Raw genomic sequence first — 23,762 nt, 5'->3', positions numbered from 1 at the left:
TTTCCCTGTTTCTTCAGAGCATTTTCTGTTGCCTTGATTTCCCTTGCCCGCACGTTCCCTGAACCTGGCTTTCCCACACTTCCCTTTCTTTATGTCTGCCTTCGGCAAATCCTGCATCCAGAGTTTCCCTCTGCCTTCCCACGCTCCAATATTTACTCTGGGAGTTATACTCCCCCAGCTCTAATCTGATCCTCATGGAACAGCAGGTTCATTTAATCACTGGCTCAAAAATTGCAAACACATTTTATTAGACTTATCTACTCTTAATGATGTAGTGATAGCACACTACAGTACCATTTAGAACAAGCTACTATCGCTAACCCAGCTGACTCCTAGTTTCTTTATAGTGAAATAAAGTCAAGGGAAAGACATACATTGTCACTTCATAAACCCAAAAAGAACACAGTGCAGCACTTGTTAACTATGGTTCCCCAAAGGGACATGCAGTTACACACATAAAGGCACTCCTAGACCCAGGAGCTCTATCTGTGAACATAAAAATGCTGCACCCAGAAGTCTAAATTCTGAAGTCTGTGCATTAAGAACATAATGCTCTGTGGCTAGAAATGATCATACTGCTTTTCTGAATGGATTTCTTATGACAGTAACAGAAATGGAAAGTTTTAAAAAAATTACTTCTTTTTTTGTAACAACATCGTTAAACAAGAACTGCATTTTAAAAAGTAAGCATGAAATGTCCTGAGGAAGGCTGATTTAGAAGCAAGTGACAGAACAGGGGAAAGCTTCTGACTGCTGATTTACGTGGAATCCCACTAGCAGCTGGTAACTGCTGGTTCCTTTTGCTTTGGGAAGTATGTGACTCTTCCCTGTACCCCTCATCCCCTCTCTACTGGCGCCTGATAATTCTTTCTTCCCTCCTTTTGAATGTCCTTAGCAAAGAGACATACCTGGTCATTACAGGTGCCTCCACATAACCCTGAAAAATGCAAGATTTGCTGTTTCCCCCTTCCTCTGCAAAAATGTTTCAATTCCAAACCAGCTCTGTGGAGGAACAGGCTTTCACAGTGAATGTCGTCTTTTGATTCACCTTCTACTATTCTGGCTGAAGTTCATGTTAAGCTTTCCATAGGGAAGTTGCAACTAGGTACAGAGAGGTACAGCCACAATGAATGGAAAACAAAAACATATGAGAATTTAACTACATAAGCAAAACCAAACCAAAACATGAAATTAAATTAAAGCAAATCACTGCAAAATCAGATAGCAGTGAAATCTATCTAGAACAGTTTCCAGGCAGAAAACCTATTGAAAGTTTAGTACCAAGAGAAAAATCTAGGCCATCACTACTTTGGGATACTGCATCAATTTCAAACAACTTTCAATTTAATTTGTCTGTCCTGCTGATGAAGAAAACAGTGTGTTCATCACAGGCTCTGCCCAACACATCGCTTTTCATCTGTATGAATGTTAAGACATATTTAGCAACATATTTGTGAACGTATTTTCTGATGTATGTCATTTCCCCCCCAGAAAAAACGAATAGGAGTGATCATGGAGACATACAATTCAAAACTAATAAGCTTCTCGGGTTCCGTGGCATCGCAATTTATGTCTAAGGCTGAAATCCCAACACGCAGACTGTGTGCGAGAGTACACAAATAAATGAAGTATTTCTCTTAAGAGTATCTGTCTTTGCAGAATTGCATAAAATGTTGTCTTCATAAGCAGAAGAGAAGGAATAACACTGTTTCTAAGCACTAATATTCAGTCAGCGTGACGGCATTGAAACTTCTGTTACTTGCAGTGTTTACCTCCTGTTCCGGACTGGGAACTGGTGTTCCAGGACAGGAGGCAGGGCTGCCTACCAATGGCGCAGAGGTGAACTGAAAATGCCCTGTGACTACAGCAACTGTTCCTGCAGAACAAATACACACAAACACACACGGAGTACAAGTTTAATTCACACCAAGCCTTCAACAAACTCCTGGATTTTAGACGCTCCAGATTTGTGGTATTAGTTCTAATAAAAACCGGCTTTTCCATAAGAGAATTTAACCAGTTTGGCCTTGAGTTCTTTTTTCCTGGTTACATGAGTTAAATGGTAATACAACAGGGCTGCACAGATATATAAGGTGTAGCTGACACAAGGCAAAGGTTAAACCCCTTACAAAAAGTATCTTCTCATCTAAAATGCAGCTTTAACTTCATTCTCTATTTTTCATAGTTTATAATATGGCCAGACTGGTCTGAAATTTTGTATGAAATGTTTCATACTGGGAGCGGCTTTATTTCCACAATTTGAAAAGAACCCATTCAGCTGTATGAAGATACAGAAATGTAATTTTAAAAAACTGTTTATCAGACACTGGCACTTTTCCTGCTTGTGTAATTCAAAAAGGATCTCAGTAAAGAAAATTGAATTTGGCAATCCATTAACATAGATTTGATGCTCTCTCTGTTCATCTCTTGATGTCTCACCCCTTTCAGAAAAATGAAAATAACTCATGGTAAAAGAGTGGCTGTTCCCTCTTATTTGTCCAGTATATTGGCAATTATTAAAACCCTGGAAAAGCTACTGAAGCTCTGCTGACTCATGGTGGCAGAGAAGTTACTTGTTAACTCCAGAACGAAGATGGAGCAGGGAGAGAAGACAAAAGAAGAAAAGCCAGAGAATGAGCAAAGTCTGGGGAGAAGGCTCAGACTGAGCTGGTATACAAAGTAGCACCAACTCTTCAGGAGCAAGAATTTGTAACCTGAAGCTTTATATGCTGTATTTGAACCAGGTGAAGATTTACACCTAATTTCAAGCCACCTAAGTTTAGGAACCTAACAGCCATTTCAATGAAGAGTTTACCTGTCACGGGCATCCTCTACTGTCAACAGAGGAAGAGAGGCACTTCCAAGAGGCAAATTGGCTTACCAAAGGTCTGAATTGTCTTCTGAAGCTGCCAATCCTGCTCCATCGAGTACAGAGAGCCCCCAAGGCAGTGATGGAAAGCCTGTAAGAGGCACACCAGGACTGGCACATGACACTCCTGTCAGCAGAACAGCTCCCCAGACTATCACACTTCCCAGTGCAGTCTGCAGTCTGTCGCTGGCTCCTCAGCCCTACAGATCAGCTTGAAGAGCCAGAAACAAGGCGTAGTAGAGAATGGGAGGTGGTGACAGAGATTAATGGAGGAATTAACCCTTTCCCTCACCACAAATCTGACCCAAAGGGGAGAATTCTCACAGGATGTGCCTTGATGCAGGTACGTATTTCTGATTCCCGACATGAAAGATGTTCATAGTTGCTAGCCAGGGGCAATGGGTGCTCCTAATTTAGGCACTATAGATAGGTGCATTAATACTAGTGGGATTACTCTAAGCCTGAAGTCATTCACAGACTAAGTACTAGGCAATGTTGGCATTTTAATGCGTGGAAAATTTCAGGTTTCACCTCATGTTAAGTTCTTCTATGCTCACAGCAGTGAATAATAAGGGAAAAGTCAAAGCACGTTATTGGAAGGGGTAAGGATTCTGCCTCAGAAAGGAAAAGCAGTTCTCAGAGCTGTCTGGTTGCATTTGAGGGACTGTAATCTGTACACCTCTTTTAACGAGCAGCACACTTCTCTTCAGGCTCTAGCCTATTCTTGCACGTCAAAGAGCCATGATTTTACACTTCTCCACCATCATCTCTGATCACATATTTTTTGGTGAAGGAAGATTGCCAGCATGGTGCATTTGCTGTAATGCCATCTTACCTTTGCTCTGCCCAAATAAGAGGATATGCCCTTTCTCTACCGCACGCAGGAAAGAAGGGAAGAGTACGGAAAGCGAAAAAGGCTCTTTATGTGACATATAAAGACCGCCCGGAGTCACACACCTAAAAAACCTCTGCATATTGTACCTTCACATAAAATCCTGCCCATGTCATAAGTTACAGTCAAAACAATTCCCCTGATTAAAGTAGTACACCGAGCTGCTTCGTCCCTATATTGTAAGGGTTATGGAAGCCCGTGTTTGAAGTGTTAGTGTTGTGGAACGAAGTGACAGCAAGTTGGGAAATAAATGAGCACAATACTCTCTTCTAACCTCCTGGCACTGTGCCTTTTAACAGAGAAGAAAAAAGCAAAAAGGCAAAATGTCAGCTCCAAAACATTTTTCATGCTATAAAATATAGTGTCCCCACTGAAACGCTTGATAAGAGACACACTGAGGGGGCTGATACTTCACTAAAAACCAGTGAGTTATTGCAAAAAGGTCACGTGAACACATGCCTAATGCAGTACAAAAAAAACCCCAAACCCCGAGGACCGAAAATTTGTATCTATGTCCTACAAACGTCACGTTAGCCCTTCAGCCAAAAGTCTCAGCAGCTCATGCTGAGCTATTAAGTTGAGGGAGGCAAAACAGCTTTCAGAGAGAGCAAGAGAGACTAAGAGGATTTGGGTATTTCAGCACACCTCACTCGTTTACACCGGAGCTGACCATTGCGCTTCTATTAGTCACTCAGAACAATCACTCTTTTCCCAGCAGAGCTTACTCATTTGCAAGATAAAAGGAAGACATTTCTGCACATGCCCGTAATACTCTTCGCCACTGGGGGCAGCTTTACATAAGACTGCATTCGCCGAAACCAAAGCAACAGTCGGACGGAGCTTTCAGAATGACAGTATGCAGAAGTGAGCCGAGCTTGTTGGTTGTACGGGCTTATTCTACCTTCTTTGCTACAAAGCAGCTTCCTAGCCGGATCGGGTACTAAGTAAGGGAACTGCTGTGCTATGGAATACAGATGTGTGAATGCAGATAGCTAAATGGTGCTTGGAGGAATCCAACATGCTTTCCTATAAAGAGAAATTTTAAAAGCCAGGTTCCTAACTATAAAGATGCAAAAACGTAATATCCATGAAGATCCTATTACCTAGGAAGAATTTGACATTTTGCTGCGAATGCTGTGTTGGGATTGATTTATTCTTGGAGTGTTCTGCATGGCTGGCAAAGAATAATGTTCCAAAATCGGTCCATCTCCCAAGGGGTCCAATTTTTCTTCCTGGGTGTCAGCGAGCCCTGACTCACTACAGTGCAGCTGACAGGGGCTGCCATGCTTGTGGCACACTAAGCAAAAAACAAAAGACCTAAGGACGACCTTTGAACAACACAAAGGATGGGTATGTTTTTCACGTTATTTTTTTAATGTATAGTTCATAGCCACTGCATAGCCTGTGCTTTAATTACTCCATAGACTTACCTTGATGTGATTTGTTATTACAGTTAAATTGCTTAGGGATTACACCTTTTACCCAACTGTTTTCCAGTATTTATATAAAGGCATTCTTTAAAAAAATCTGAGTAAAGAAAACAATGTGAAAAGTAGTTGAGTCGAGCTAGGGATTTTTAACTGATTGCTGAGATAAAAGATTTTAGCATGATTGAAAGAAATGACTGATGTGTGGGGGGATAACTTTTCTAAGTTGTTTTTATTTCCAGGTTTCAATGTAATTAGGCTACTGAGCGGATCAGCTGTAGCTCTGGTAATAGCCCCTACTGTATTACTGACAATGCTTTCTTCTGCTGAACGAGGATGCCCTAAGGGCTGTAGGTGTGAAGGCAAAATGGTATATTGTGAATCTCAGAAATTGCAGGAGATTCCCTCAAGTATATCTGCTGGTTGTTTAGGTTTGTCCCTTCGATATAACAGCCTCCAAAAACTAAAATACAATCAATTTAAAGGTCTTAATCAACTCACCTGGCTCTATTTAGACCATAACCACATCAGCAATATTGACGAAAATGCTTTCAATGGAATACGCAGACTAAAAGAGTTGATCTTGAGTTCCAACAGAATCTCCTATTTTCTTAATAATACCTTCAGACCTGTGACAAATCTCCGGAATTTGGATCTGTCATACAATCAGCTGCAGTCTCTGGGATCTGAACAGTTCAGGGGCTTAAGGAAGCTGCTGAGTTTACATTTGCGGTCCAATTCCCTAAGAACCATCCCTGTTCGAATATTTCAAGATTGTAGGAACCTTGAACTGTTGGACCTGGGTTATAATCGCATCCGAAGTTTAGCAAGGAATGTCTTTGCAGGCATGATCAGACTGAAAGAGCTTCATCTGGAGCACAATCAATTTTCTAAGCTCAACCTGGCACTTTTTCCAAGGCTAGTCAGCCTTCAAAACCTTTATTTACAGTGGAATAAAATCAGCGTGATAGGACAAACTATGTCCTGGACCTGGAGCTCATTACAAAGACTTGATTTATCTGGCAATGAAATAGAAGCTTTCAGTGGACCTAGTGTTTTTCAGTGCGTGCCCAATTTACAGCGCCTCAACCTGGATTCAAACAAGCTCACATTTATTGGTCAAGAAATTCTGGATTCTTGGATATCCCTCAATGACATCAGCCTTGCTGGGAATATATGGGAATGCAGCAGAAACATTTGCTCTCTGGTAAACTGGCTTAAAAGTTTTAAAGGGCTGAGGGAAAATACAATTATTTGTGCCAGCCCCAAAGAGCTGCAAGGGGTGAATGTTATCGATGCAGTGAAGAACTACAGCATCTGTGGCAAAAGTACCACGGAAAGGTTTGAATTAGCACGAGCTCTCCCAAAGCCAACATTTAAACCAAAACTCATCAGGCCTAAACATGACAGCAAGCCCCCTCAGCCCCCAACTATTGGAGCCACTGAATCGAGCTCCGAACCCGAGCACGACACGGAACACATCTCCTTCCATAAAATCATAGCAGGCAGCGTGGCCCTTTTCTTGTCTGTGCTTGTGATCCTGCTGGTAATCTATGTGTCATGGAAGCGTTACCCAGCCAGTATGAAGCAGCTGCAGCAGCGCTCTCTCATGCGAAGGCACAGGAAAAAGAAAAGACAGTCGCTGAAGCAAATGACTCCAAGCACACAGGAATTTTATGTAGATTACAAACCTACCAACACTGAAACCAGCGAGATGCTGCTGAATGGAACAGGACCCTGCACGTATAACAAATCAGGCTCCAGGGAATGTGAGGTATGAACCATTGTGATAAAAGAGCTTTTAAAAGCTGGGAAATAGTGGTGCTTTATTGAACTCTAGGGACTATAAAGGGAACGTTTTTCTCACTTTTCTGGCACAGCTCTTCCATGTCACTTTTTTGTACATTCATAATACTGGTTATTTTACTCTCATACATAATCAACTCATTGAAATTTAAATACCGCAATCAATGTGAAGCCTGAGCTCTGGTTTAATACAATACCTATTGTACAAACCCTCTACTGATTTCATTAAAGTCTCTCTTGTTTTTAAATAGAAAACTTCTTTCATAAGTAATCCATTGCACCTGCAGTGACTGTGCCTCTGTTTAGGGAGAAAAATGACAACAATGAAAAAAAAAGCAAATAAAAATCAAACTCAGCTTCCCTTACCCCTGTGTCCCCCATCCCCCCTCCCCCTCCCCAACCCCAGTCCTTGCTCTGAAACTCACTTTTTGAGCCAAAACCAAACTAAAGATCCAGGTATTGTGGCATCATATGAATTCTGAGTTGTCTGAGGAGAGAGATGGTGCAGGAACAGCTCTGAAAGAATGCCTGATTTCTGGCCAACACAAGATATATTAAAAAGCCAGTGGGGACTTAAAGCACTGTCTTAGGACATGAGGTTTCACGCCAAAAGCAAAGCAGAGGGAAACCTAGGCTTAATAAAATTTAAGGATAAAAATGTATAATGGGGTTTACTGTACTGCATTATAATACAGTATTTCTAGAGCTGATAACTATTAATTGAAACCTGTTTATGTGACTTCATACAAAAGGTGCCAGTGTTTATCCCTTACATCCAGTCGCCTTTCAGAAAGTAGTCAAAAGGCATTCATTAAATGAGGAGCAGAAATTCCTTATTGATGCAATTAGAGGAACTCAAATGTGCAGCAGCAAAAGCAAGACCACTTCCTGCACGCATTTGTTTCAGTGCTCATTAGAAATTCTCTTTTCAGGACTGTCAAAGACATTAATGTAGCTGAGGAAACCGTTAAATCTGTCATTTTCTTCTATTTCTTTTTATTTGCTGGGCTGAGCTTGTTAGGGTTTTGTGATGTGTTTTGCACACCATCCTTCTAATAACTAAATAAAGCTTCATTACTTACAAAGCCAAACAGTCTACATTTTAGAAATACTACAACTGCAAAGAGCTTTCAGAGAAAATTGGTTACTCACTGATCTGGGAAGAGTGCATCCAAGAATCCTTAAAGAAATCAGTAACAAATTTTTCTCTCTTAGCAAAACCCTAATGACATTACAAGAATTCACAGATATTAATTTTTAATGTATAGTCATTCATCAGTGGTTCTGGACAAAACAGAGATTTGTAATCCAGCTACTCCCTGCCCTCCCTCTCCCAAAGTCATGTATTTTTTTTTTGGTTGCAGAAGAATATGACATCCCCCATATTTCCAAATAAATCATACCTCCTATTTTAATTAACGGGGGGGTGGGGTGTCATTCTTGAAACAATACAGCAGCACCTATATGTAAGCAAGTAATTTAATTCTCTCTATTTTATACCTTGATTCGACTTGGTAAACTGCACATCTTCAATCACTTGGGAGGGAATGTTTCTATAAAGCAGTTTCACTGCAGCAGATTAGAAAAAGCAAAACCTTAGCAGAATGTTCTCCTGAATATTTACTGGAAAAAAAAAATAATCACAGCCAACCACCTTGAAATATGCTAGATTCAATGAAAAAAAAGCTAGAAAGCATCTCTTTAAAAGAACTAATACACTTGAAAGGTTTTTGTTTTGCTTTGGTTTTTTTCACATAATGAAACCATTCTCATTTTCAAGGACTGTAGTGAGAAAATATCCGAGAGTAGAAGCTTGAGACTATCCTGAACTCTGCAACACTGAGACCCTGTTTCACTGGGTACAAAGGGGATCCCACACAATTAATAATGCAAGTGCTTGAGATGCTTTAGCAGCACTGAGCAGACTGCGATTTTTAACCTGAGTTGTACCTTGAAAGTTGCTATCACAAAGTCAATACACATCGAATTATCTTCGCTATTATGGGAATCACAGGTCTTGGTTAGCTCTGTACTGAAGGATTACAGTTCGCTGTAAACTTCTTGTTAAAAACCATCTCTGTACTTCTACAGGCTTTAATGTCTGCAGTGGTGGCTAATATTAGGCACAGCCAAAGCAAGAAAGATTTGGCCCAAATCATACATGTGCTTATACATACATATACATAAGTAGAAGAAAATTTTGCTGTTTAGTTTTGAGAGTGCTAACTACAATCAGAAAATAATTTCATACTATTAATTTAGAATTTTTGCTATTTGAAAATATTCAATCTTCTAAAACTTCTTAATGGACTGTGATTGTGAATGAGTTGTTTATAACTGAGTTTGACTTCATATGCTTCCTTTTAAGCTTCTTTAATGTCTTGTTCTAACCATAACAATACTCAGAAAGAACCAATCCATAACCTTCTACAGAAAGCAATACCTGTAAAATTATCAGTAGCTCCCTTTGAAAAATATTTTATTACGGGCATGAAAAAGAAAGGCCAGCATGCCATTAATCATAGATAGATTAAAAGAATAATGAAAATATAGGATGTTTATATTCAAGCACAGACATGCTCAGATAAACTAATTCATTTATTGCCTGAAAAACTACAGATTCACTTTTCATAAATTTCCAAACATACACCAAACACAGATGAATGTGTAATTGCTGCTTTAGTCATTGATAATGAAACCACTGTCTAATTACAGCAAGTAAGATGCCCAGTGTAACTCTTTGAACCTTCTTGCACAGCCCGAGGCCTACGAGCCGAGTTGTTAAATCCCACTCTTGTGGGTATGGCTTAGAAACCATTTAAAACCAGCTGCATAGCATGTTAAAAAAAAACATTACAAAACCCAGGCTTTCATCTGCGCAAAGACTACATGAACTAAGCTAAACTTCGCCTCACCACTGCCAAATGAAACGCTTCAGAAGTGACTTGTTTTGGGTGGCCTGGCCACCAGAGTCACAAATTCTAATCATCTTGTAGGAAACTACATGGTCTTAGCTGAGCAACTTTCAGTCCCTGTGAAAGGCTGCCCCTTTCCTGAATACAAATGAAGTGTGAAAGCCCCAAAGATTCCAGGAAAGAAATTTCTCCTTTGCTTCTCTCCAGTTTGGCCAGCAGGTACCTAGAATTCTGATCCCACCTTGTCTTGGGTTTTGGATATTTTGGTGCCAGTCTCTCATAAGACTGTTAAAATCTTGCTGGGGTGATGCTGCAGAATCCCCAGAGGATGCACAACAGCAACGGTAGCTCTTACAAACCCCTAAGGATTTGGAGTACCCCAAGTATTTCAGGTATCAACTTGAGGAAGGAGATGCGATTGAGTGCCTCTCTTGACCCGGCTATCCCTTATGGATCTGATGCTGCCTACATATTCCAAGTGTAGGAAAGCAACAATGCATTTTGCAGGTGTCTGGGGTTTGTTTTGCTGTGGTTTTGGGGGTTTTCTAATCAACTTCTATTCCTTCTCCAGAGTCATATATGGTGTTCTGGAGCTACCACTTGAAGACCAGGGCTTTTCAAGCCACAAAGTGCAGTACTCTTCCATGCCTGTTTTCATTGTCATTGGTTTTGCAGTCTTGTTTGTAGTCTACGTTTATTTAAACAATATTGAGACAAATGGTGGAATTGTTTGGTGGAATCACCAAACAAGACTGTTTCATTTTATTGTAACGCCCCAAAAATCTTAAAAGATGTCGGGACTTCCTCTGCTAGCCACTGTACAAACACCTTCTAACAATCTCTTGCATTCAATGTTTACAAGGGATGTTGAGAAGACAGACAGAAGATGGCAAATAAAGATGAGAGACTTGAGGTAATTTGCTCGAGATCACACACCAGTTGAGTACTGGGAATAGAACCCAGTCTCCTCACATCAGGACATTCTCCTAGCCAGCTCCTAGAATATTCAAGTGGTATTTCAGGATAATAAACCTCACAGAACGCACATCTTTGGAAAAAGAAAATAACTAATGTACTAAGCAAATTCAAGGAGACTGGTAATGTTCATTCACTGTGTTGAGATTACCTCCAGCAATTGCAGAGTAGGAGAATAATAATGAGAACAAGTGGCTTGAGCATAATGAATGCAAGCTTCTCTACTGGCTGCTAGGTTTTCATTACTCACTATCTGCACTTACACAGTCATCACAGCTAAAGGTTTGGCAATGCTCTTTTTTTTATTGTTATTATGAAATAGTGAACGCTGATATAAAATTCAATTGCAAAATGAACATAAATGTACAATATTCCTGCAAACACAATTAGAAATTTTCAGTTTGCTGCAAGCTAATGGTCTTTGCTGTCAGCTACTCTACTCTAGAAAAATATTCTCTTAGATGCATTTCTGTGGAACAATAGTGACATCCAGCGGGTAGTTAGCTTAATCACAGGTATCTGTTGTCTATATCAATTCACATACAGATGTGTTTGCCTTTTTACTTTGTACTCTTCGGTATCACGTGCTAGTAGCATCAAATCCTTTCACCATACTGTATTTTAACTTCAACTCTGTGTATAGGAGTCAAACTGAACATAGTGAATGAGTGGAGAACATAAGAGTAGATGATTGCTAGCAAGAAAAGGTCTATCCACGGTGTTAGCCACTACTGTCAGTAAAAGGCAAGAAGCATATAATAAGTAAATAAGGACAGGAGCTGTAACAAATTTGTGGCCACTGATTTAGAACTTATTACCTATAAAACACCACTAAGTGACATTTTAAGATATTATAAAAATACACTCAGACTACAAACAACTCAACTTCCTAAGAGCAAAAGATTTTTTAAAAAATAACATTTTTGAGTTTATTTTTACCATAATGAGGAAGATATTATTAGACATGAAAAGGAAGGGCACTCACCACCTGGCAACAAGTTAAAGTAACAGCTTCATCTTGAAAACACACAATGTGCAAAAGAGACAAGAAGCAAATGATGAAAGGTCAAATTCACAAGTAATAATAAAGCCAAACAACGGGAAACCCACCGGTGACACAGGAATATGCAGCATATTTGCCTCTATGTTTTGCAGCAACTACTTTAGGCCTCCAAGTAACTCTATGCCAACGTTACTGGCAGCAATTTTAAACCACAGTGAATGACATAAGCCAATGAAATCAGGATTATAGCTCTGTTGATAAGAGACAGATTTCATTTCCCTTAAGAAGACGCACAAGAACTCATTTCACTGCACGTTGAACAAAATACAGTCGTACTTCTAACTTTTTATGTACTTACATGTGTTTGGAGGTCACCTACCAGTCCATGACACGTAGCCTAGCTAGGTTTTCTAGAATGGGTGTTATCACAGTGGTACAGCATAGGAATTTGATGTGATCCTCAGGGTTATAGCCAAACCGTTTCTTGGTATAACGGTGAATGGAACACAGAAGGGCACAAAAGCAAAAAGCGACTGTGTTCAACAGCTATGAACAGATCACCAAGGAGGTCGTAAAGTAATGAAATGGAGTTTATTCAAGACACTCTGGGATGGCCAGCAGTGAGTTGATGGCCACAGTTTTACCTACCAGAGAAACCGCAAATCTCATTTAGAACAAGCACAAAAATCGTAAAAGCAATAATGAAAAAAGATTTGCAAGTAGTAGGCAGTATTCTTTTGTTTGTCCAACCCATCATAGAAATCACACCTCCCTACAATTCTTCTCTTGCTCCTATTGTTAGACTATCACGACCATAGCATTGGCATTCTAACGCAAGAATGAGCATTGTTTACTGAGAAGGGACAAAAAGGCAGTTAATGCCTATTTATTAACTTTTACTTTCTGAACAGATTAATGAAACTTACTGAAGTTATTACAGGAAATATTTTGTGTTCATGTGAAAAATCACAAGCTTAAGATTCTTTGTTACTGAAATCAACCAAACTCTTTAACAGAACAAAATATTTCATTCTTCACTTACAGATTCTTACAGTTTCTCACAATCTCTTTCACTTGCCAAGAAGAAACTGAATGCCTGGAGGTGTAATCTTGAAAGAGTTCTCCAAAGAGCCCTCAAATGTGTCTTCTTAACCCCTAAAACCATTCACTTACTATGTTTGTGTGTGACTAATACATTGACTATGTCACAGTTTACACTCTTGACTGAATGTTAAATTTCTATCACTTCACCATTAGCAGTATTGAGATCATGTAGGACTTCATAATTACAGTTCAACCTTGCAAATTCTCAGTGTTTTGTGGCAGCACAGCCAGACTCTATTAACACATCATAAGGACATATGAAAATAAAACATCCTAATTACTCATCTACTTACACTCCAAACAAGGACATAAACGCATTACAAGGTTTATTGCTTCACTACACCATTGAGAAAATCATCTGCCCAGTTCTGTGTGCAAATCCTTTTCTTCTTCAAACTAGCAGAACATTTAACTAGCTAGGTCTCTCAGGAACCTAATTGCTTAACGCTGAAAGAAAAAAAAAAAACACTAAACCCCTTGATATTGGCAGCAGCCTGCAGAAGTTGTCATCGTGAAGTCAGCCTTCATTAGTCATTCTCACTTGAAATCCAGCACTAACTCCTATACTCGTCATGTATTAGACCTGCACTATATCCTATAGCAGGCCGTACTAACCATATGAAAACTTTGCATTTTTATGGGCACTTCTGTTCACGTGCATCATTATACAGAGAGATGGAAAACAGAAAAGATTCAGGGAAAGGACGGCATATGGCTTACAGTGCTAGTAAAAAGTTAGGGAGGATCACTCAGCTTTTCCAGAAGTTAACTGATTTTAAAAGAGATGAAATCACTTTCTAAACCAAAACTGGAATGTTAAATAAATGTTTATGCATTTTTTTAAAGTATTTTAAGCATCTATTTTTAAAAAATTGCTACTGCCTGGTTCTAGGCATCCTTAAACATAAAATAAAAAAATGTCTCTAACTTTTATTTCACACCTAAATAATGAGGGGGAGAAAAATACCTTCTTATAATATAAGACATCTCTTTATGAAGCTGTGGGACTGAGCTGATATGGAAATAATCAAACTATATTTTATCTTACTGTTTTGTTGTTTCTTTTATGATTATTTTCAGCATTTTTAGGAATATGATACTGCTAGGTGGTAACATGTACATTACTCTAGCTGACTACATTCTCCTGGCATTTGTTTGCACTTCAGGACAAATCATGGGTTGTGTTGTCGGGTCTTACATATGTCCTCTTACGGTCAGAAAAAACTTACTCAATGTTTGAATACCAGTTCTTTAAGTAGTGTCTATAATAATCAGTGCTGTAGAACTCATGGTTCTGATTTTAAATCAGGCATTTATATTACCCACTTCCTTAAAGGCTGCAAAAGTCACAAATCAACTTCAAAATGATGTAATGAGATTACTATCCCCTTTCCTGCTCAGCTGTAACTCAGGGGAGAAAACGTGCCCAAAACGTTCAAAGGTACAAAACAAGATCTCCAATGGAAGCCAGGCAACCTAATTGCCTTTGTAATTCTTCCCTTCATTGCCCTCAAGATTAAAAGTAGCTGTAGATGAGGGCAACATGAAGACTGAACATGTGTTTTGCTAAAGTGTAGATAATAAGCAGTAATAACACATTAGTCATACAATCTCTGAGCCACTGAAAATACAACCGTCATAAATGGATTCCTTATTCTAAAATACAGACTTTATAATGTAGAGTAGCATACACATTGTTTCTTCTTTGCTTTTCTTTTTTTAAATACACGATGCAGAAGCATCTATTTGGCTTGTGGTAAGCTGTGCAAAAGCCAGAGATGACAGAATACAGTTTACAAAATGCAAACTGGAATCAAAGAGAAAAACCATTTTAGACTTCATCTTAATTCGTGTTTTGTTATTAATTTTTTAGTTTCCTATGGATAATCCTGTTTATTTTAAAACAGACTATAGGAAAGATTTTCAAAGCAGCAAATGGGGATTTAAACACCCAGATTCCACCCACTTTTTGCAATAGTTGAGCACTTCACCTTTGTGGTAGAACATTACCACAAATTCCCCAGAATTTGAAATTTGAACAAGACTGTTTGTAAGGTGTACAAAGTGCTCTGACCATTATGAAGCTAGTCTAAAAAATTACCTTCCCAGAGACTCTGGCAAGTTTTCTTGTGGGTGAAAGGAAGCAATTGTACCTCAATGATGGTGGCAGATGTATCTTATTAACGTATTGGGTGGGATGCATATTGAAAAAGGGTATATACTAGGAAATTGCTTTCTGACCTACTACAAAAGGGACTGCCACTAATTCCTGGCACACGGTTAAAATTAACTGACCTCAGAAAAACAATTACCTATGGTTCAGTTTAAAAAAACAGCTACAAACTCTGGAGTCTGTTTTTTAACCAAATGAGTTTATTCCCCACACTCCTCACTAATAACAATCATAGTAATCTTACACAAAACTATTTAGCCAAAGTTTGAGAAAGGGATCATCTTTTCTTCTTCAAAAAAGAATATCAAATAATCACTGCAGCACATGAGAGTTTTGTTAGCAGTGCACTATTACTTGTAATATAACACTTCCGTAGCAGAGTATTAGCCTTCCAGCCCCCTGTAATATGAGTCATAGCCTCAGAGCAATGCAGGCTCCATTCTACATCGCTTCATACCAGCCAGCTTCTCCTGAATCACACGGTACTACCCAGAATACACATACACTGCATATAATAGCAATTTCCAATTCCAAAATGAATTTCATGTGATGTTACGCCTGTGACTCACAGTGTAATATACTTACTATCCACCTTACAACAGAGGATCACAACAGACAGGGATAGAAACCCTTCAGTGGGAACTTCTCCTAAGGCTAATTGTACCTATCAGGAACAGTCTCTGTACTTTTGGGACTACATGTTTAGTTTTCCCTACTTTCATGTATCCTTAACAACAGTTACTAGGCTACAGTACTCATACAAAATGTGGGCCTGCAGCAAAGACTAGCAGTATTATTATATGAGCTCAGAAGCTCCAATTACTAGCCAGTAACTTGTCCTTCATTAAAGAATAGATTTACTTCAAACATACATGGTGCTGGACAGCATATTTCTATCCATCCCTATTCTACATCTATTCAACACTGGCAACACAACAAAAAATATTTCACTTTTCTTAGTCAATAAATCATAATCACAGAGAATATGGGGGAAAAAATCTAATACTCTACATCAGAATCCTGTATATTGAAATATACCTTTGACCTTTTGAATGAAGCAGCTTCCTGTTTTCAAAATACGTATACCAAAAAGAAACTGTTTGCCACAGGGGAAGCAATAAACTTTGTGAGGCAGTCTCCACGTAATCGCCAGTAACCAAGTTCTTTTCACTGAGCGCTTGAACTTTATCCAGTGTTTATTTTACAGCTTAAGGAAGCCTACAGTGCACAGCTATGGCATCTCAACGTTCTCTTACTTTTTTATTAATTTTTGCATGTGACCTCTCCTAGGACAAACCTTGAAATATTTTAAAGTGAGAAGGCAATAACATTGTAGGGGAAAAAGTGACTGTGAGTGGTAAGCAGTTGCCCTTAGTTTGCCTGTACTAAAGTCCAGCAGTATTTATGAAGGTTTGTTTTTATCAAAGCTTAATAAAGCACAGTAACTTAAACAACTACGCACAATTCCATGCTATCTAAAGGATACAGGTTTGTCTGTAGCCATAGCCTACAATGGTAAGTTCGGGCACATAAGAAATATCTTGTAGCAGTATAAAATAATTTGAAATTGTAATATAACAGATTGCATTCTCAAATCTGAAAGCATGCTCTATTTGGACCGTAACTGTATCCTAAATTAAAACCGCCTATGTATCAGTAAAAATAACAAAATGTGTTCTTCCAAAGCCACAGAACTACTGATTCGTATGCTTTGGCTTCATGTATAAAGTGACATGGCAAATTCTAAACTTAAAGCCAATTTCTTTTAAAGCCTCATCACACTAATTGCATCCATCAAGTGTGTAAAATACATTTTGTCAGCTAGGAACAGAGGACTTCAATTAAATGTAAATCCTTATTCAGCACTCTAAGCTGCTAATGGCTCAAACTCATTAATGAGATGATGAAAAGAAAATGTTCCTACACACAGACTCTGTAGTGAGAATTTATTACAAGTACTCATTACTTCCACCTAGTTCATGTACTTAAAGTGCCCCATATTTATGTCGACACTCCAATATTAACAGAAAGATATACCAAAATAATCTTGTTTATGTGTCAATGCACATATATACATATTTGGGGCTTGACAGGCATACCCACGAGAGATGACCTTCTTGCCTAACCTTGAGGGCTCCCCGAACAGCCAGTGTGACACTCTATTGTTGCTGTTGATTCAAACTTCAAGACACCTTCTGTGCAGAGCTTGCTATAGCTATTTGAGAATTTTCTGCACAGTCCCAGCGGTTCGTTTGAAAAAGTACTCCATATTCCCAAACCTTTCCTCAGTCATCCAGCAGCATGATTATCTGAAACCGATTACGAAGTTCACCTGGCAGGTAACAAAATTCTGCCTCAGAATCAAAATAGAAGAGTCTCTTTTAAGCTGTATGAATGCTAAGGCCTTAAGTAGGGGAGAAGAGACTGTCAAAATGGTATTTTAGGCTAACTGTCCAGCATTTTAATTTTTCAAGTAAGTAATATGTACACTACTGGCAGACGGCAGAGCATGCTTGGGCTTATAAATTTTTATAATGATTTTGGATAATTCCTCTATTTGAATTCTTTCAGAAGAGCAATGGAAAGAGGTTTACAGAACTACGGGTGAATGGGGGGAGACATGAGAGTCAGAGGAACATGTCCCTGTTCTCTGAAACTTGCAAGTTTCATTTCAGTTTAGCAACATCAGGATTCAAGAATTTTCATCCTTGTTGTAGATAGCAGGATTTTCTGTATGTGCTTATAACCTTAAGGATGGTCATTATGGGGATTTCCCAACTGCAAGACTCCCCTAGATCAGGCTCACTTCTCATAGGAAGGAAATGTATCGTTATTTTGATATTTCCTCCCCCCCCCCGATTTCTCTCTCCCACTCCGCTCTCTTTCTTTCCTCCAGTCTGGGCTCCTCTTCTCTTTTCATTGTCTTTTTCCCAGAAATAAAAAGAGAATCCAAGGGCTACATATAAGCGTACCAGATGTCCTTGAATTTCTACCAAGTCTACCAAGTTCTGCTCCTGCAAAGCCTTGTTTACAAACAACCACAGCTCCAACAGCAAGCAACCGTTCAGCAACAAAGAAACATTAGAGACATTTTCGCAATAGTTTTAAATTACTTCCCCCAGTAGAGAAGACTCATTGATCAAATAACAAGTAAAATGAGATACAGTGAAATGATTCATGCTCAAATATGAAGAAAAAAATAAACCAAAGCAGTTCTGAATACTTGTACCTTCTGCAAGGTACCCTATCCTATCAGTTTTAAGTGAAAATTAACATAACGTTCAAAAATTGTTATGCATGAAAAAACAGAAGTTATCTCAAATTATAGGCCTTGCCATAACAGCATGCTGGTAAGTCACAAGGAATTGCATTTTTTTTTATCAACGCTTTGTTGGGGCACTATGTGGATACGACAGACAGGACGTATCCCTACACTGCAAAAATGAAGCAGATTTGCCTAAAGTTAATTCCACACTAACTTAATTATTAATTCATCTCTCACAAATGCATTTTTTTAATGTACTTAAAAAAGCTTTTACAAATACAAGTCCTCTGTTCATCGATAGGCTAGTTTTCAAGGAGGATAGCTATGCTGCAGTATATAGACAACATTTCTTCGGCTGATCTGGTTAATTAAAATGCATGGTTATAACAGGCTCTCTTAGAACTGCAGCTGAATAACCCATGATCCCTTTTTTCTCAGTACCACAGAACACTTTGCGTCTATTAAATAGGGCTGTTTCAGGATTTAATCAAAGATTTCCAATCTACACTCTGGAACAAGGAGTCTTTCCCTTTTTTAAAAGGTTTCAAATAAAACACTCATTTTCACAGAGATCCCTTCTGAATATCTGTAGCCCGTGCCCCCTACCTGTGCCTTCACACAGTTTAATACTTGTTTATACAATTCAATACTTCCCTCTTCCACTTCTCTGTATCCCCCTAACAAAGAAAAAACAAACAACACTATCGCGTGTTATTTCCAGCACAAATCTTTTAAGTCCAATTTTTTTTGAATGAATTCAGGAGAACGTATTAACAGCCCTGAAGGGGAAGGGTAACTGGGAGAACTGCAAAAGCTGATAGCAAACCTGTGCCAGGCAGAGGACAGAGCAGGATTGAAAGTGGAAATCCACCTGCAACATAGCATTTCCTAACACACTGCAGCGGTGCTGCGGGCTAATGTAAGTAAGAGGAAGAAGAAGGGGATTTGCAAAGGAATATTAACTTTGAAGATATATAGTCATTAAACTGTTTGGAAAACAGCCTGGAATAAAAGAATGCCTCAAAGTCAACCATGCAAAACTAGCGGACACTTGAAAACACAACCCCCTCCCTATTTCTGTTTATACATTGTAAAAAATTTTTGTGATAATCACAAGGCTCATTTAGTTGATAATGGTAAAACATGTGGATACCTGAAAATGAAACATCCAGTTCAATTTCAGTTCTGACTGTATCTAATTCAGTTCCTTCACGTGTTGGAGCAGTTGGTGTGACTATTCTAAAATGATCCTCTCATTCAAACCTCTGCCGCAAGACCTCTAGTCAAATACCTTGACTGGGTTGGCCTATGTATCTTTTCTAAGGAGTACTAGAAATCTTCAGTAAGTTGATGAACTTCTGTATCCTTCAGAGAAAGATTAGGTCTCATCTACTTTACCTTCAGCTATCCAATGAGCCTACCAAAAATGACTGAAAAGAAGCTGTTCCCTAAGCTATATTTTCTTTTCTCATGGGCGAATTCAGGTAGACCTCCACAGCGCAGCCTGCAAAAAAGCCCCTTATTGGCAAAGTCATATTGAATAGGTGTTGAGGGCGGTCCAATGACCTTTGCAAATACCTTTACGTTCTTTTTATGTCACTGAAGCAACGCAGATCAGTGAAGAATCACTGCACATCCCTTTTCTGCTGGTTTCATTCTATTTAAGAGTTTGTTTAATGGACAAACCAGCGTACTTTCCAGGGTTTTCAACAGCAGTATTAGCTTTCCCAGCTTAACCGTCAGCTCAGGTGTGTTGTTTTTTAGGAAATGCTGTTTCACTTGACAGTAGTTAACACTGACTATAAGAACAACAATATATAACAGCAATAGCCTTATGCTTTCCTATTCTGTTAATGTTTCAGAAACCAAAGCTTGCAAAGCCTGTGGGAAAGGAGCCAGTGACCATTAACCTTTGCTTTATTTTAAGTTTTTATCATTTTAGGAGTTTAATTTCAGGCTTGCAGCCTTCAGGCTGCAGGGTTGAGACTGAAGTAAAATACAGGAAAGAAGCAAATGTGTGGCACAAGTTAAAAAATGTTCTTTTCCCGAGACCTCTGGTGATCTCTCCCAGTCCTAATGCAAAATTTATTTCAAGGCGTTTAACGTATTTTTCCCTACTTGGAGTAAATGTGACAGAGCTTTGATTTCAAATAGATGAGCGAGACAGATTTTCAAATCTTCACTAATTCTGTAAAATTTCCACTAACTCTGCACAGCAGATGCTATCTGCTTTTGTAACAAAGAAATGCCTCCTGGTTTGATAGTGGCCAGGTCAGTAAGTCCCCAGACCTCCCCAAGAAGTCATGTTGAGTAGGCAACACCTCACTATCTTTCAAACCCTGACTTTCTTGTCAGTGGACTGGATAACTCGGGGCTGGAGGGATGGCTAGTACAGCATACTCATCTCTTCATTTTTGCCATCCATATGAATCCAGCAGAAAACACTACTGCTATTAAAAAGCAGGAAATCGCTCCCGTACCTTCATTCTCTCCTTTTGTTCGTCTCAGACTGGTCCGCTGGAACTCCAGACAAGTTGAGAGTTTTCCAGAGGATAAGTGTCCCACAAAACTCAAAGGAAGACAGAGCTTATTAATGCACTGGCCCAAGGACTGTGTGGGTATACTTACCATAAAGCCACAAGGGTGTTTCAGAAAGTTTAACCTTCATAACTAATTCATACATCAAAGCATTCCAAAAGGCTAGCTGAATTCTACACAAGACTGTCATATGCTGCAGTTTGTAAATCAATGGTATGAAAGTAGGACAGTGGTATCACGCTGACAAGAAGCATTAGCGTTTAACAATTTCCTCACTAAATAAGCATGACTTGTGATGGCTGCAACAAATCCACTCTTCTCAGTATCAGCTTTTCAGCACAGGCATTGAAAGCGGGAAGGAGACAGGGAACAGAAGCCTAAAATGCCACCTTCCCTTCTCAACACAATGTATAGCAGTTGAAGTGTGCTCTTTCTATAGCATCCACACACTTCTCTATGGCATGGGGACCAGGCTGGAGAAGGTGAAACATGCTACTGTTGTGGAGGGACAGAGCCAGAAACCACAAATGGCCTACACTTTACATAGATCTTCACCGACACGCACTACGCTAATGCGGCATGCAATGTTATTCCTGTTGAAATTATGGTCCCTTATTAGACGTACAGAATCATGTGGTGATTAAAGACTTAGAAAATTCCTGATGACTGTACAAGGTGTGAGGGAAGCCAGCACTACAGAGAAAGCATGATTTCATTATAAACAGCCCTTTTTGCATTCTATTTTTCAAAGGCTTGATTGATTGAACGATATTCATTAGCTCCTGTTACACACAAAAGCTGTAGAAGAGGGCAAGCAGGCCAGTCTGGTCAGTGGAAAGGAGGACAGAACCATTGATTCTTCGTGACTCCAAGAAATTAGGTTCAGGGGGTTCAGGCCATCTTGACCTGTAGGTGAAAAATAGCTGATAAAACCCTTTATGTGATGTCCCAAATCCTCCTCAGGGAGAAGAATCTAGAGCCACCACACACTGTAAAAAGGGTTGGGTTTTTTGTTTCTGAGTTTCAGAGGCTGATGGCTTTCAGTAATGGATTCTGTAAATCTTTTCTATCACTGTCTTGCCTGTGTTCAATACTCCAGGTGGGAAGGTCTGGCAACAGATGCAGGCAATGTTCTCACACGCTGCAGTGTCCACTGCAGAGGAGCCAGGCTACTGCCCACCAGCCCCCAATCCCTCCCACACAAAAGCAGGACACAAACCACCAAATTATGTTCACTTTTCCAAGTCAAGTCAGTCCCCCAGTGAGCCAAATATCTGTTGTGATGTTTGTCTGCTCACCTTCACATTTGTTTATGTTTTGGAAAAGCATTAGATAAGGACATAAAGACAAAGATTTCCTCTAAATTATACCCTCAACAAGAACAAAGTAAAACAGAACTACTGCTCCTTTGTTTTGTTTCTTTGCTTGGTGTATGCAGAAATAAAACTCATCAATCTGGCAAGTAATTATTCTTCTCACTCGGAGATTTAGTATCAAATATATTAAAAAAAACCCACTTAATTTTCCAGGAATTTCTAACTGAAAATAAACAGCTCATCAAGTCAGGTATCTGTTAATTAATAAAGTAAAGATTATAACATTCCTTCCCAACTGCTTCATAATAGAATTAATTAGTTGCAATTAGAAATGAATGTCAGTCCTTAAAGTAATCTTAACAACAAAAATATTGAGGCACCTTTCATTAGAGAGTCTTGAAACCCTTTACAAGACGTTGTTAATGCCATTTATACAGAAAAGACACCCGATCGGGTTTCCTCACAGACTATGGCAGCACTGGGAGCAGATGCTCAGGCTCCCACCGCCAGTGCCCAGCTCTGACGACTGCCTCTGTGTGACTGCCTGCTCCACACAACTCAGGGCAATTTTGTTTGATCGAGGCAGAGTAACTTTCCATTTCTGTTTATATCTTAAAACTCGTATTCAAACAGATGTTTTTTATTACCAGTACTCGGGAAAAGGGCTACTCCTCACCACATTTGAAGAACTTTTTCAAACAGTGACGATGGGTGGGAAGATCACATGCACAGCGATGGGTGCCTCAAAACCATCAGAGCAACTTTATAGGTTTTTCCCAAAGGCAGGTATGCTGTAACTCTTAGATCTGTCAAACAGCTTTAAATGTGCAAAGGAGTCTGGAACTCCTAAACTTTGTAGCTCTTAGCTGCAGTCCAGGAAACCCTAATGGGAATTGCCTTCCCCTCAACGTACATGGTAAAAATTACGTCTTCATCTTGGCTACTGTCTAGCCCCTACTTCAGCCGCAGTGCTGATCACGTTTTTGCTTATCAGATTAACATAATCTCATTTTATACAGTGAAAATTATATATTATTCCTTCTATATCCTTACTCCATTTTTTAAAGTTTATTCATTAATACTATTTTATTGGTTTTTCTTACTCACAAAGAAAGTGGAAATTGGGTAGGAGACATGAGTCAGATGAAGTGAGAGCGAAGGATTATGCAGCAGCGAAGGAGGAAGCCCAGACACTACCATCTGAGTTTAGAAAGGTACAGAATTTTTTAAAGTAAGATATAACCTTAATCCCATAATAGAGCACTTTCAGAAGTGTTGCTTGAAGTTCTGTAGCCTGTCAAACCATAAAATAAAATTACTCACAGCTTATAATCACCACAGAAATCAGGTAGGACTATTGTGGCTTGGCAGGCTTTCCTCCTACATTGCCTAACACAAAACCGATGACGGTGGCCTACAGAACTTTAGGGAAATATAATGCTTGACAGCAGAACAACACTGCATTGGAAAGTTTTGTAT

General features: G+C 39.2%; 2 protein-coding genes across 2 annotated transcripts in view; one reads left to right on the top strand and one right to left on the bottom strand.

Annotated features, from left to right (window-relative positions):
- CTNNA3 (catenin (cadherin-associated protein), alpha 3) overlaps positions 1-23,762 on the bottom strand; it is a 518,658-nt gene that overhangs the window by 279,459 nt on the left and 215,437 nt on the right. The window lies entirely within an intron of this gene.
- LRRTM3 (leucine rich repeat transmembrane neuronal 3) overlaps positions 4,840-23,762 on the top strand; it is a 90,686-nt gene continuing 71,763 nt past the window's right edge. The window contains exons 1-2 of the mRNA XM_009894000.1: positions 4,840-5,111; positions 5,431-6,962. Coding sequence (XP_009892302.1) covers positions 5,108-5,111; positions 5,431-6,962 — 1,536 coding nt within the window. The 5' untranslated portion in view covers positions 4,840-5,107. The remainder of the gene's footprint in view (positions 5,112-5,430; positions 6,963-23,762) is intronic.

Source organism: Charadrius vociferus, unplaced genomic scaffold (genome assembly GCF_000708025.1).
Source record: "Charadrius vociferus isolate BGI_N301 unplaced genomic scaffold, ASM70802v2 scaffold611, whole genome shotgun sequence".
NCBI classification, from domain to species: Eukaryota; Metazoa; Chordata; class Aves; order Charadriiformes; family Charadriidae; genus Charadrius; species Charadrius vociferus.
This window is presented reverse-complemented; position numbering and strand designations above follow the sequence as displayed.